Raw genomic sequence first — 15,816 nt, 5'->3', positions numbered from 1 at the left:
AACTGGGCCGACAGGTCGTTGTATTAAACTGGGCTGACAGGTCGTTGTATTAAACTGGGCCGACAGGTCGTTGTATTAAACTGGGCCGACAGGTCGTCGTATTAAACTGGGCTGACAGGTCGTTGTATTAAACTGGGCCGACAGGTCGTTGTATTAAACTGGGCTGTATTAAACTGGGCTGACAGGTCGTTGTATTAAACTGGGCTGACAGGTCGTTGTATTAAACTGGGCTGACAGGTCGTTGTATTAAACTGGGCCGACAGGTCGTTGTATTAAACTGGGCCGACAGGTCGTTGTATTAAACTGGGCCGACAGGTCGTTGTATTAAACTGGGCCGACAGGTCGTTGTATTAAACTGGGCTGACAGGTCGTTGTATTAAACTGGGCTGACAGGTCGTTGTATTAAACTGGGCTGACAGGTCGTTGTATTAAACTGGGCTGACAGGTCGTTGTATTAAACTGGGCCGACAGGTCGTTGTATTAAACTGGGCCGACAGGTCGTTGTATTAAACTGGGCTGACAGGTCGTTGTATTAAACTGGGCCGACAGGTCGTTGTATTAAACTGGGCCGACAGGTCGTTGTATTAAACTGGGCCGACAGGTCGTTGTATTAAACTGGGCTGACAGGTCGTTGTATTAAACTGGGCCGACAGGTCGTTGTATTAAACTGGGCCGACAGGTCGTTGTATTAAACTGGGCCGACAGGTCGTTGTATTAAACTGGGCCGACAGGTCGTTGTATTAAACTGGGCCGACAGGTCGTTGTATTAAACTGGGCCGACAGGTCGTTGTATTAAACTGGGCCGACAGGTCGTTGTATTAAACTGGGCCGACAGGTCGTTGTATTAAACTGGGCCGACAGGTCGTTGTATTAAACTGGGCCGACAGGTCGTTGTATTAAACTGGGCTGACAGGTCGTTGTATTAAACTGGGCCGACAGGTCGTTGTATTAAACTGGGCCGACAGGTCGTTGTATTAAACTGGGCTGACAGGTCGTTGTATTAAACTGGGCTGACAGGTCGTTGTATTAAACTGGGCTGACAGGTCGTTGTATTAAACTGGGCCGACAGGTCGTTGTATTAAACTGGGCCGACAGGTCGTTGTATTAAACTGGGCCGACAGGTCGTTGTATTAAACTGGGCTGACAGGTCGTTGTATTAAACTGGGCCGACAGGTCGTTGTATTAAACTGGGCTGACAGGTTGTTGTATTAAACTGGGCTGACAGGTCGTTGTATTAAACTGGGCCGGCAGGTCGTTGTATTAAACTGGGCCGACAGGTCGTTGTATTAAACTGGGCCGGCAGGTCGTTGTATTAAACTGGGCTGACAGGTCGTTGTATTAAACTGGGCTGACAGGTCGTTGTATTAAACTGGGCCGGCAGGTCGTTGTATTAAACTGGGCCGACAGGTCGTTGTATTAAACTGGGCTGACAGGTCGTTGTATTAAACTGGGCCGACAGGTCGTTGTATTAAACTGGGCTGTATTAAACTGGGCTGACAGGTCGTTGTATTAAACTGGGCTGACAGGTCGTTGTATTAAACTGGGCTGACAGGTCGTTGTATTAAACTGGGCTGACAGGTCGTTGTATTAAACTGGGCTGACAGGTCGTTGTATTAAACTGGGCTGACAGGTCGTTGTATTAAACTGGGCCGACAGGTCGTTGTATTAAACTGGGCTGACAGGTCGTTGTATTAAACTGGGCTGACAGGTCGTTGTATTAAACTGGGCCGACAGGTCGTTGTATTAAACTGGGCTGACAGGTCGTTGTATTAAACTGGGCCGACAGGTCGTTGTATTAAACTGGGCTGACAGGTCGTTGTATTAAACTGGGCTGACAGGTCGTTGTATTAAACTGGGCCGACAGGTCGTTGTATTAAACTGGGCTGACAGGTCGTTGTATTAAACTGGGCTGACAGGTCGTTGTATTAAACTGGGCTGACAGGTCGTTGTATTAAACTGGGCTGACAGGTCGTTGTATTAAACTGGGCCGACAGGTCGTTGTATTAAACTGGGCCGACAGGTCGTTGTATTAAACTGGGCCGACAGGTCGTTGTATTAAACTGGGCCGACAGGTCGTTGTATTAAACTGGGCCGACAGGTCGTTGTATTAAACTGGGCCGACAGGTCGTTGTATTAAACTGGGCTGTATTAAACTGGGCTGACAGGTCGTTGTATTAAACTGGGCTGACAGGTCGTTGTATTAAACTGGGCTGACAGGTCGTTGTATTAAACTGGGCTGACAGGTCGTTGTATTAAACTGGGCTGACAGGTCGTTGTATTAAACTGGGCCGACAGGTCGTTGTATTAAACTGGGCCGACAGGTCGTTGTATTAAACTGGGCTGACAGGTCGTTGTATTAAACTGGGCTGACAGGTCGTTGTATTAAACTGGGCTGACAGGTCGTTGTATTAAACTGGGCCGACAGGTCGTTGTATTAAACTGGGCTGACAGGTCGTTGTATTAAACTGGGCCGACAGGTCGTTGTATTAAACTGGGCCGACAGGTCGTTGTATTAAACTGGGCCGACAGGTCGTTGTATTAAACTGGGCTGACAGGTCGTTGTATTAAACTGGGCTGACAGGTCGTTGTATTAAACTGGGCTGACAGGTTGTTGTATTAAACTGGGCTGACAGGTCGTTGTATTAAACTGGGCTGACAGGTCGTTGTATTAAACTGGGCTGTATTAAACTGGGCCGACAGGTCGTTGTATTAAACTGGGCCGACAGGTCGTTGTATTAAACTGGGCTGACAGGTCGTTGTATTAAACTGGGCTGACAGGTCGTTGTATTAAACTGGGCTGACAGGTCGTTGTATTAAACTGGGCTGACAGGTTGTTGTATTAAACTGGGCTGACAGGTCGTTGTATTAAACTGGGCTGTATTAAACTGGGCCGACAGGTCGTTGTATTAAACTGGGCCGACAGGTCGTTGTATTAAACTGGGCTGACAGGTCGTTGTATTAAACTGGGCAGACAGGTCGTTGTATTAAACTGGGCCGACAGGTCGTTGTATTAAACTGGGCCGACAGGTCGTTGTATTAAACTGGGCCGACAGGTCGTTGTATTAAACTGGGCTGACAGGTCGTTGTATTAAACTGGGCCGACAGGTCGTTGTATTAAACTGGGCCGACAGGTCGTTGTATTAAACTGGGCTGACAGGTCGTTGTATTAAACTGGGCCGACAGGTCGTTGTATTAAACTGGGCCGACAGGTCGTTGTATTAAACTGGGCCGACAGGTTGTTGTATTAAACTGGGCCGACAGGTCGTTGTATTAAACTGGGCCGACAGGTCGTTTGTATTAAACTGGGCCGACAGGTCGTTGTATTAAACTGGGCCGACAGGTCGTTGTATTAAACTGGGCTGACAGGTCGTTGTATTAAACTGGGCCGACAGGTCGTTGTATTAAACTGGGCCGACAGGTCGTTGTATTAAACTGGGCCGACAGGTCGTTGTATTAAACTGGGCTGACAGGTCGTTGTATTAAACTGGGCTGACAGGTCGTTGTATTAAACTGGGCTGACAGGTCGTTGTATTAAACTGGGCCGACAGGTCGTTGTATTAAACTGGGCTGACAGGTTGTTGTATTAAACTGGGCCGACAGGTTGTTGTATTAAACTGGGCTGACAGGTCATTGTATTAAACTGGGCCGACAGGTCGTTGTATTAAACTGGGCCGACAGGTCGTTGTATTAAACTGGGCTGACAGGTTGTTGTATTAAACTGGGCTGACAGGTCGTTGTATTAAACTGGGCCGACAGGTCGTTGTATTAAACTGGGCCGACAGGTCGTTGTATTAAACTGGGCTGACAGGTCGTTGTATTAAACTGGGCTGACAGGTCGTTGTATTAAACTGGGCTGACAGGTCGTTGTATTAAACTGGGCTGACAGGTTGTTGTATTAAACTGGGCTGACAGGTCGTTGTATTAAACTGGGCTGTATTAAACTGGGCCGACAGGTCGTTGTATTAAACTGGGCCGACAGGTCGTTGTATTAAACTGGGCTGACAGGTCGTTGTATTAAACTGGGCAGACAGGTCGTTGTATTAAACTGGGCCGACAGGTCGTTGTATTAAACTGGGCCGACAGGTCGTTGTATTAAACTGGGCCGACAGGTCGTTGTATTAAACTGGGCCGACAGGTCGTTGTATTAAACTGGGCCGACAGGTCGTTGTATTAAACTGGGCCGACAGGTCGTTGTATTAAACTGGGCCGACAGGTCGTTGTATTAAACTGGGCCGACAGGTCGTTGTATTAAACTGGGCCGACAGGTCGTTGTATTAAACTGGGCCGACAGGTCGTTGTATTAAACTGGGCCGACAGGTCGTTGTATTAAACTGGGCCGACAGGTCGTTGTATTAAACTGGGCCGACAGGTCGTTGTATTAAACTGGGCCGACAGGTCGTTGTATTAAACTGGGCCGACAGGTCGTTGTATTAAACTGGGCCGACAGGTCGTTGTATTAAACTGGGCCGACAGGTCGTTGTATTAAACTGGGCCGACAGGTCGTTGTATTAAACTGGGCCGACAGGTCGTTGTATTAAACTGGGCTGACAGGTCGTTGTATTAAACTGGGCTGACAGGTCGTTGTATTAAACTGGGCTGACAGGTCGTTGTATTAAACTGGGCCGACAGGTCGTTGTATTAAACTGGGCTGACAGGTCGTTGTATTAAACTGGGCCGACAGGTCGTTGTATTAAACTGGGCTGACAGGTCGTTGTATTAAACTGGGCTGACAGGTCGTTGTATTAAACTGGGCTGACAGGTCGTTGTATTAAACTGGGCTGACAGGTCGTTGTATTAAACTGGGCTGACAGGTCGTTGTATTAAACTGGGCCGACAGGTCGTTGTATTAAACTGGGCCGACAGGTCGTTGTATTAAACTGGGCCGACAGGTCGTTGTATTAAACTGGGCCGACAGGTTGTTGTATTAAACTGGGCCGACAGGTCGTTGTATTAAACTGGGCCGACAGGTCGTTGTATTAAACTGGGCAGACAGGTCGTTGTATTAAACTGGGCCGACAGGTCGTTGTATTAAACTGGGCCGACAGGTCGTTGTATTAAACTGGGCCGACAGGTCGTTGTATTAAACTGGGCCGACAGGTCGTTGTATTAAACTGGGCTGACAGGTCGTTGTATTAAACTGGGCTGACAGGTCGTTGTATTAAACTGGGCTGACAGGTCGTTGTATTAAACTGGGCCGACAGGTCGTTGTATTAAACTGGGCCGACAGGTCGTTGTATTAAACTGGGCCGACAGGTCGTTGTATTAAACTGGGCTGACAGGTCGTTGTATTAAACTGGGCTGACAGGTCGTTGTATTAAACTGGGCTGACAGGTCGTTGTATTAAACTGGGCTGACAGGTCGTTGTATTAAACTGGGCTGACAGGTCGTTGTATTAAACTGGGCCGACAGGTCGTTGTATTAAACTGGGCCGACAGGTCGTTGTATTAAACTGGGCCGACAGGTCGTTGTATTAAACTGGGCCGACAGGTTGTTGTATTAAACTGGGCCGACAGGTCGTTGTATTAAACTGGGCCGACAGGTCGTTGTATTAAACTGGGCCGACAGGTCGTTGTATTAAACTGGGCCGACAGGTCGTTGTATTAAACTGGGCCGACAGGTCGTTGTATTAAACTGGGCTGACAGGTCGTTGTATTAAACTGGGCCGACAGGTCGTTGTATTAAACTGGGCCGACAGGTCGTTGTATTAAACTGGGCCGACAGGTCGTTGTATTAAACTGGGCCGACAGGTCGTTGTATTAAACTGGGCCGACAGGTCGTTGTATTAAACTGGGCCGACAGGTCGTTGTATTAAACTGGGCCGACAGGTCGTTGTATTAAACTGGGCTGACAGGTCGTTGTATTAAACTGGGCCGACAGGTCGTTGTATTAAACTGGGCCGACAGGTCGTTGTATTAAACTGGGCCGACAGGTCGTTGTATTAAACTGGGCTGACAGGTCGTTGTATTAAACTGGGCTGACAGGTCGTTGTATTAAACTGGGCTGACAGGTCGTTGTATTAAACTGGGCCGACAGGTCGTTGTATTAAACTGGGCCGACAGGTTGTTGTATTAAACTGGGCCGACAGGTTGTTGTATTAAACTGGGCTGACAGGTCATTGTATTAAACTGGGCCGACAGGTCGTTGTATTAAACTGGGCTGACAGGTCGTTGTATTAAACTGGGCTGACAGGTTGTTGTATTAAACTGGGCTGACAGGTCGTTGTATTAAACTGGGCCGACAGGTCGTTGTATTAAACTGGGCCGACAGGTCGTTGTATTAAACTGGGCTGACAGGTCGTTGTATTAAACTGGGCTGACAGGTCGTTGTATTAAACTGGGCTGACAGGTTGTTGTATTAAACTGGGCTGACAGGTCGTTGTATTAAACTGGGCTGTATTAAACTGGGCCGACAGGTCGTTGTATTAAACTGGGCCGACAGGTCGTTGTATTAAACTGGGCTGACAGGTCGTTGTATTAAACTGGGCAGACAGGTCGTTGTATTAAACTGGGCCGACAGGTCGTTGTATTAAACTGGGCCGACAGGTCGTTGTATTAAACTGGGCCGACAGGTCGTTGTATTAAACTGGGCTGACAGGTCGTTGTATTAAACTGGGCCGACAGGTCGTTGTATTAAACTGGGCCGACAGGTCGTTGTATTAAACTGGGCTGACAGGTTGTTGTATTAAACTGGGCTGACAGGTCGTTGTATTAAACTGGGCCGACAGGTCGTTGTATTAAACTGGGCCGACAGGTCGTTGTATTAAACTGGGCCGACAGGTCGTTGTATTAAACTGGGCCGACAGGTCGTTGTATTAAACTGGGCCGACAGGTCGTTGTATTAAACTGGGCCGACAGGTCGTTGTATTAAACTGGGCTGACAGGTCGTTGTATTAAACTGGGCTGACAGGTCGTTGTATTAAACTGGGCTGACAGGTCGTTGTATTAAACTGGGCCGACAGGTCGTTGTATTAAACTGGGCCGACAGGTCGTTGTATTAAACTGGGCCGACAGGTCGTTGTATTAAACTGGGCTGACAGGTCGTTGTATTAAACTGGGCCGACAGGTCGTTGTATTAAACTGGGCTGACAGGTCGTTGTATTAATTAAACTGGGCTGACAGGTCGTTGTATTAAACTGGGCCGACAGGTCGTTGTATTAAACTGGGCTGACAGGTCGTTGTATTAAACTGGGCTGACAGGTCGTTGTATTAAACTGGGCCGGCAGGTCGTTGTATTAAACTGGGCCGACAGGTCGTTGTATTAAACTGGGCTGACAGGTCGTTGTATTAAACTGGGCCGACAGGTCGTTGTATTAAACTGGGCTGTATTAAACTGGGCTGACAGGTCGTTGTATTAAACTGGGCCGGCAGGTCGTTGTATTAAACTGGGCTGACAGGTCGTTGTATTAAACTGGGCCGACAGGTCGTTGTATTAAACTGGGCCGAAGGTCGTTGTATTAAACTGGGCCGACAGGTCGTTGTATTAAACTGGGCTGACAGGTCGTTGTATTAAACTGGGCTGACAGGTCGTTGTATTAAACTGGGCTGACAGGTCGTTGTATTAAACTGGGCCGACAGGTCGTTGTATTAAACTGGGCTGACAGGTCGTTGTATTAAACTGGGCTGACAGGTCGTTAAACTGGGCCGACAGGTCGTTGTATTAAACTGGGCTGACAGGTCGTTGTATTAAACTGGGCTGACAGGTCGTTGTATTAAACTGGGCCGACAGGTCGTTGTATTAAACTGGGCCGACAGGTCGTTGTATTAAACTGGGCCGACAGGTCGTTGTATTAAACTGGGCCGACAGGTCGTTGTATTAAACTGGGCCGACAGGTCGTTGTATTAAACTGGGCCGACAGGTCGTTGTATTAATTAAACTGGGCTGACAGGTCGTTGTATTAAACTGGGCCGACAGGTCGTTGTATTAAACTGGGCCAGTGCATTACCTCCCGGACAGGTCGTTGTATTTGTCGAAGAGCATGTATGTGATGGCACTAAAATCCTCTTCTGTCTCGTTCTGACTGAACTGCAGGAAGATCAACTCTCTGTTTCTGACATCTGTTGGACCGCTGACCACCAAGGCTTGCTTCTACAACAACCAGGAGAGGAATTAATGAATTAACTGAATGGCTGACTGAACCAACCAACCAACTAATCTCAGAAACCCAGAACTAAAATATTACATATCTCCGTCAAATACCATTTATGTTACGTGTCCTGTCCATGAGAGATTAATAAGCAATCAAGCAACCGACCAATCAACCATCCAAGCAACCAATCAAGCAGCCAAGCAACCAACCGACCAATCAACCAAGCAACCAACCAAGCAACCATCCAAGCAACCAACTGACCAATCAATCAACCAACCGACCAATCAACCAATCAAGCAACCAACCGACCAATCAACCAAGCAACCATCCAAGCAACCAACCGACCAATCAAGCAACCAACCGACCAATCAACCAACCAACCGACCAATCAACCAAGCAAGCGACCAATCAACCATGCAACCAACCGACCAATCAAGCAACCAACCGACCAATCAACCAACCAACCGACCAATCAACCAAGCAAGCGACTAATGAGTGAATGAAAATGCTTAGAAGAAATGGGTGCCGTGTTCTATCTATAGACGTGTTGTTCTCACCACAGTGTGGTTGGTGTAGGGGCTCTATAATAGTATGGTTCTCACCACAGTGTGGTTGGTGTAGGGGCTCTATAATAGTATGGTTCTCACCACAGTGTGGTTGGTGTAGGGGCTCTATAATAGTATGGTTCTCACCACAGTGTGGTTGGTGTAGGGGCTCTATATTAGTATGGTTCTCACCACAGTGTGGTTGGTGTAGGGGCTCTATAATAGTATGGTTCTCACCACAGTGTGGTTGGTGTAGGGGCTCTATAATAGTATGGTTCTCACCACAGTGTGGTTGGTGTAGGGGCTCTATATTAGTATGGTTCTCACCACAGTGTGGTTGGTGTAGGGCTCTATATTAGTATGGTTCTCACCACAGTGTGGTTGGTGTAGGGGCTCTATAATAGTATGGTTCTCACCACAGTGTGGTTGGTGTAGGGGCTCTATATTAGTATGGTTCTCACCACAGTGTGGTTGGTGTAGGGCTCTATAATAGTATGGTTCTCACCACAGTGTGGTTGGTGTAGGGGCTCTATAATAGTATGGTTCTCACCACAGTGTGGTTGGTGTAGGGGCTCTATATTAGTATGGTTCTCACCACAGTGTGGTTGGTGTAGGGGCTCTATAATAGTATGGTTCTCACCACAGTGTGGTTGGTGTAGGGCTCTATAATAGTATGGTTCTCACCACAGTGTGGTTGGTGTAGGGGCTCTATAAGTATGGTTCTCACCACAGTGTGGTTGGTGTAGGGGCTCTATACAGTGTAGTCTATAATAGTATGGTTCTCACCACAGTGTGGTTGGTGTAGGGGCTCTATAATAGTATGGTTCTCACCACAGTGTGGTTGGTGTAGGGGCTCTATAATAGTATGGTTCTCACCACAGTGTGGTTGGTGTAGGGCTCTATAATAGTATGGTTCTCACCACAGTGTGGTTGGTGTAGGGGCTCTATAATAGTATGGTTCTCACCACAGTGTGGTTGGTGTAGGGGCTCTATAATAGTATGGTTCTCACCACAGTGTGGTTGGTGTAGGGGCTCTATAATAGTATGGTTCTCACCACAGTGTGGTTGGTGTAGGGGCTCTATAATAGTATGGTTCTCACCACAGTGTGGTTGGTGTAGGGGCTCTATATTAGTATGGTTCTCACCACAGTGTGGTTGGTGTAGGGGCTCTATATTAGTATGGTTCTCACCACAGTGTGGTTGGTGTAGGGGCTCTATAATAGTATGGTTCTCACCACAGTGTGGTTGGTGTAGGGGCTCTATAATAGTATGGTTCTCACCACAGTGTGGTTGGTGTAGGGGCTCTATAATAGTATGGTTCTCACCACAGTGTGGTTGGTGTAGGGGCTCTATAATAGTATGGTTCTCACCACAGTGTGGTTGGTGTAGGGGCTCTATAATAGTATGGTTCTCACCACAGTGTGGTTGGTGTCTCTATAATAGTATGGTTCTCACCACAGTGTGGTTGGTGTAGGGCTCTATAATAGTATGGTTCTCACCACAGTGTGGTTGGTGTAGGGCTCTATAATAGTATGGTTCTCACCACAGTGTGGTTGGTGTAGGGGCTCTATAATAGTATGGTTCTCACCACAGTGTGGTTGGTGTAGGGGCTCTATAATAGTATGGTTCTCACCACAGTGTGGTTGGTGTAGGGGCTCTATAATAGTATGGTTCTCACCACAGTGTGGTTGGTGTAGGGGCTCTATAATAGTATGGTTCTCACCACAGTGTGGTTGGTGTAGGGGCTCTATAATAGTATGGTTCTCACCACAGTGTGGTTGGTGTAGGGGCTCTATAATAGTATGGTTCTCACCACAGTGTGGTTGGTGTAGGGCTCTATAATAGTATGGTTCTCACCACAGTGTGGTTGGTGTAGGGGCTCTATAATAGTATGGTTCTCACCACAGTGTGGTTGGTGTAGGGGCTCTATAATAGTATGGTTCTCACCACAGTGTGGTTGGTGTAGGGGCTCTATAATAGTATGGTTCTCACCACAGTGTGGTTGGTGTAGGGGCTCTATAATAGTATGGTTCTCACCACAGTGTGGTTGGTGTAGGGGCCAGTGTAGGTCACTTCCTCCATGACACAATCTCCTGGCTGGGGCTTCCCTGGGGTGACCAGCGGGGGGATATGGGCGTGGTAGTGGTGTTTACAGCTCAGTAGCTGAGCCGAACCAGGGTACAGGGCGATGCCTGCTCACAAACAAAGACAAGAAAATAAAGTTTCATCAAGAAAACTAAGAATTAAATCAAATTGAACTTGTTCTCTCAAAAAAAGATAAATATAAGCATGTCATTCTGTTTTTTTTCTTAAGTATGTTTAAAAACGATATTCTCTCTGATCAGTATTGTAAAAATAAAACCTGCTAAATTGACACCTTTATTAAACATAGGGTGAAGTTGCCCCTGGACGCTGATCTAGGGTCAGTTTTTGCATCCCACCCCTTTAAGGTTAGGATTGAGCGAGGATGATCCTAGATCTGTACTTAAGAGCAGTTCCACCAACCTGGCGGAGAGAAGGCATCCACCTCCTTGTATGTGACAGACATGACAGGGTGACTGAGCTTCTCCATGAAGTCAGTGACGGTTTGATAGGCCAGGAACACGGCCACAGCAGTCAGCACCAGGTAGATGAACAGCAGCAGGACAGTGAACACGTTCTTCAGACAGGCCTTGTTGAACAGTGTAAATGGATTGCAGTTCACCGTGTCCTCCTCTGGAATAATGCAGTGAATATAAAGGACAAAACTATTCAAATAATAATTCAATAGTAATAATTAATCAATACATTAATTACATATTATAGGTAATAAAATAGAGATAATATGAATATTACAGTAGTCTTTACAATATTATTTTTTTGGAATAGACTATAATAGGATAGAAAAGAATAGGATATAATATAATAGACTATAATAGCATAGAAAGGAATAGGATATAATATAATAGACTATAATAGCATAGAAAAGAATAGGATATAATATGATATAATAGACTATAATAGGATAGAAAAGAATGATATAATAAATAGACTATAAATAGCATAGAAAAGAATGTTAATAATACATATAATAGACTATAATAGGATAATAAAATAGAGATAATATAATATAATAGACTATAATAGGATACAAAAGAATAGGATATAATATAATAGACTATAATAGGATAGAAAAGAATAGGATATAATATAATAGACTATAATAGCATAGAAAGGAATAGGATATAATATAATAGACTATAATAGCATAGAAAAGAATAGGATATAATATGATATAATAGACTATAATAGGATAGAAAAGAATATGATATAATATAATAGACTATAATAGGATAGAAAAGAATAGGATATAATATAATAGACTATAATAGCATAGAAAAGAATAGGATATAATATAATAGACTATAATAGGATATAATATGATATAATAGACTATAATAGGATAGAAAAGAATAGGATATAATATAATATAATAGCCTATAATATAATAGACTATAATAGAATAGAAAATACAATTGAATATAGTAATAAAAAAATAAAAAAATAGAACCTGGTAGAACACTGGTAATGGATTCTTCTGGCTCCTCCGGGCCACCGTTGGCACTGTCATTGTCTTGGTAGAAGTCTGGGGTTTGAAGTTCTTCCTCGTCATTGAACTGTATCAAATAAGGGTACATATTTATATTGTTAATGGTTGATTTAACACAAAGTATCAGCGTATATAAAGTACACAGTGTCATCCACTTTTAGATCAGGTAGGTCTGTAGACTTCCAAGTACCCTACTGTAATTGTAAAGCAAACGTCTTAAAAGTCACATGATATTGTTTCTATACGAGGATCACCTCCTCGAGAAGTCATAAATGTTTTCCCCCCAACTTCCTGAAAAATGATCGATCAATAGAGATAGATGCGATTGTAAAGTAATTGATAATGATATGAAATCAATAATCAATTAAAAATCCATAACAGTCAGTGGCCATAACAGAACTTACTTCGTGGTATGACCGGGAGGTCTCCTTCCGAAGCATTCCGATTCGTCTTTAAAGAATACTTCGACTTACTATATAGTTTATTAAAACTCCGGATATTATAACAGATCCATTTTTATTCATAATATAAATTTCTCATCATGTGGATCTCGCGCAGGTGGAGATATTAAACCGGCGGATTCGTTCACGTTCGTGCGTAGTTTTAAAGCAGTAGAAAACACCTTTATTGTACTACTTATTCTGCGAGCACTGACGATGTGACGTCCATTTCCTATGGTAATGAGGAAACTTTCAAAATAAAAGCCCGCGTTTCAAAACATTGCATGGTGGATAACTAATTTAAAACATATTACATTTGAATCAATGTCGAATTTCTTATTGTGCTTATAAACAAATGCAAGAAGGAATTTATGTTAAAAAAAATAGTTAAACGTTATTTTAAGACCATGTTGCCAATATTGGGCTTATAGTGAAACATTTTTTTTATTTGTGCCAATGTAAAAGTGGGGTCTGTAGAATCTATATATGGTGTCATTTAATTTCAACAAGTGCTCTGCTCAGCATATGTGGGAACTCCTTCAAGACTGTTGGAAAATCATTGATTGAGAGAATGTGTGCAAAGCTGTCATCAAGGCAAAGGGTGGCTACATTGAAGAATTTTACATTTTAACACGTCTTTGGTTACTACATGATTCCATATGTGTTATTTCATAGTTTTGATGTTTTCACTATTATCCTACAATGTAGAAAATAGTAAAAAATAAAGAAAACCCCTTGAATGAGTAGGTGTGTCCAAACTTTAGACTGGTACTGTAAGTATTCAGACCCTTTGGAATGAGGTTCTAAATTGAGCTCAGGTGCATCCTGTTTCCATTGATCATCCTTGAGATGTTTCTACAACTTGATTGGAGTCCACCTGTGGTAAATTCAATTAATTGGACATGATTTGGAAAGGCACACCTGTCTATATAAGGTCCCACAAGTTGACAGTGCATGTAAGAGCAAAAACCAAGCAATGAGGTCAAAGGAATTATCCGTAGAGCTCCGAGACAGGATTGTGTCGAGGCACAGATCTGGGGAAGGGTAACAAAACATTTCTGAAGCATTGAAGGTCCCCAAGAACACAGTGGCCTCCATCTTTATTAAATGGAAAAAGTTTGGAAAAACTCTTCATAGAGCTGGCTGCCAGGCCAAACTGAGCAATCAGGGAAGAAGGGCCTTGGTCAGGGAGGTGACAAAGAACCCGGTGGTCACTCTGACAGAGCTCCAAAGTTCCCCTGTGGAGATGGGAGAACCTTCCAGAAGGACAACCATCTCTGCAGCACTCCACTAATCAGGCCTTCATGGTAGAGTGGCCAGACGGATGCCACTCCTCAGTAAAAGGCACATGACAGCCTGCTTAGAGTTTGCCAAAAGGCACCTAAAGACTCTCAGACCATGAGAAACAAGATTCTCTAGTCTGATGAAACCACGATTGAACTCTTTGGCCTGAATGCCAAGCGTCAAGTCTGGAGGAAACCTGACACCATCCCTAAGGTGCAGCATCATGCTGTGGGGATGTTTTTCAGCGGCAGGAACTGGGAGACTAGTCAGGATCGAGGCAAAGATGAACGGAGCAAAGTACAGAGAGATCCTTGATGAAAACCTACTCCAGAGAGCTATGGACCTCAGACTGGGACAAAGGTTCACCTTCCAACAGGACAACAGCCCTAAGTTTGTTGTGACTTAGTTTAAGACTTAGTTTAAGATCAGATCAAATTTGATGACCAATTTATACAGAAATCCATGTAATGTTCACATACGTTTTCTTGCCACTGTATTTCTAAGGTATTTCTGTTTTAAATATTTATTACATTTGCTAAAATTTAAAAAACAGTTTTCGCTTTTTCATTATGGGGTGTAGACTGATGAGAGGAAAGTTTGGAGCCTGCTGGTTTTACATTCTACCTGATAATTTTTTACCTTTATTTAACTAGGCAAGTCAGTTAAGAACAAATTCTTATTTTCAATGACGGCCTAGGAACAGTGGGTCAAGTGCCTGTTCAGGGGCAGAATGACAGATTTGTACCTTAGCAGCTCAGGGGATTTGAACTTGCAACCTTCCGGTTACTTCCAGTTACTAGTCCAACGCTCTAACCACTAGGCTACCCTGCCGCCCCAATTATGATGATTAATTGGTGTCGCAGGTCTAAATCAGTCCCTGATTAGAGGGGAATCACCCCCCTGGTGTCCCAGGTCTAAATCAGTCCCTGATTAGAGGGGAATCACCCACCTGGTGTCCCAGGTCTAAATCAGTCCCTGATTAGAGGGGAATCACCCACCTGGTGTCCCAGGTCTAAATCAGTCCCTGATTAGAAGGGAATCACCCACCTGGTGTCCCAGGTCTAAATCAGTCCCTGATTAGAGGGGAATCACCCCCCTGGTGTCCCAGGTCTAAATCAGTCCCTGATTAGAGGGGAATCACCCACCTGGTGTCCCAGGTCTAAATCAGTCCCTGATTAGAAGGGAATCACCCACCTGGTGTCCCAGGTCTAAATCAGTCCCTGATTAGAGGGGGATTCACCCACCTGGTGTCCCAGGTCTAAATAAGTCCCTGATTAGAGGGGGATTCACCCACCTGGTGTCCCAGGTCTAAATCAGTCCCTGATTAGAGGGGAATCACCCACCTGGTGTCCCAGGTCTAAATCAGTCCCTGATTAGAAGGGAACAATGAAAAAACACATTGGAACTGGCTTGGAGGTCCAGATTTGAGTTTGAAAGCGCAACACAATAGTTTTCAACAGACCAGTATTGGTGTAAACTTTCTAAAGAAATGCTGGTATAAATAATACAATATATATTTAAGTTACATATGTATAAATGAAGTTATTACATTTAAGTTAATTATCAATTTTAAAAAAATGCAATGCTGTGAAAAAATAGTTGTACTGCACTATTTTAGGGGTACCCAAACGTTTTCGTTCGGGTCCCCCCTTCCAGCATTGAGGGACACCTACCCAATTTCGAAGTTGCACCTTGTGCGTTCTAATATTACAATCACTGAACTAGATTTTTTAAAAATCGATATCCCCAAAGTTTAGTACGTCTTTGTAGGGGGACTCTTATTTTGAGGAAAAATAATCCGCGACCGTGCTGCCAGCATTATATCCTACTGCCAGGAGGACGGTAATATATATTTCCGTCTATTGGTAGAGG

The 15,816-nt window shown here is 44.5% G+C and overlaps 1 protein-coding gene across 1 annotated transcript in view; it reads right to left on the bottom strand.

Annotated features, from left to right (window-relative positions):
* Positions 1-12,856, bottom strand: part of pacc1 (proton activated chloride channel 1) — a 40,677-nt gene extending 27,821 nt beyond the window's left edge. Inside the window, 5 exon segments of the mRNA XM_052496040.1 lie at positions 7,943-8,085; positions 10,669-10,823; positions 11,137-11,346; positions 12,182-12,287; positions 12,625-12,856. Coding sequence (XP_052352000.1) covers positions 7,943-8,085; positions 10,669-10,823; positions 11,137-11,346; positions 12,182-12,287; positions 12,625-12,660 — 650 coding nt within the window. The 5' untranslated portion in view covers positions 12,661-12,856.
* Between the last annotated feature and the right edge of the window lie 2,960 nt (positions 12,857-15,816).

Source organism: Oncorhynchus keta, chromosome 35, assembly GCF_023373465.1.
Source record: "Oncorhynchus keta strain PuntledgeMale-10-30-2019 chromosome 35, Oket_V2, whole genome shotgun sequence".
Taxonomy (NCBI): domain Eukaryota; kingdom Metazoa; phylum Chordata; class Actinopteri; order Salmoniformes; family Salmonidae; genus Oncorhynchus; species Oncorhynchus keta.
This window is presented reverse-complemented; position numbering and strand designations above follow the sequence as displayed.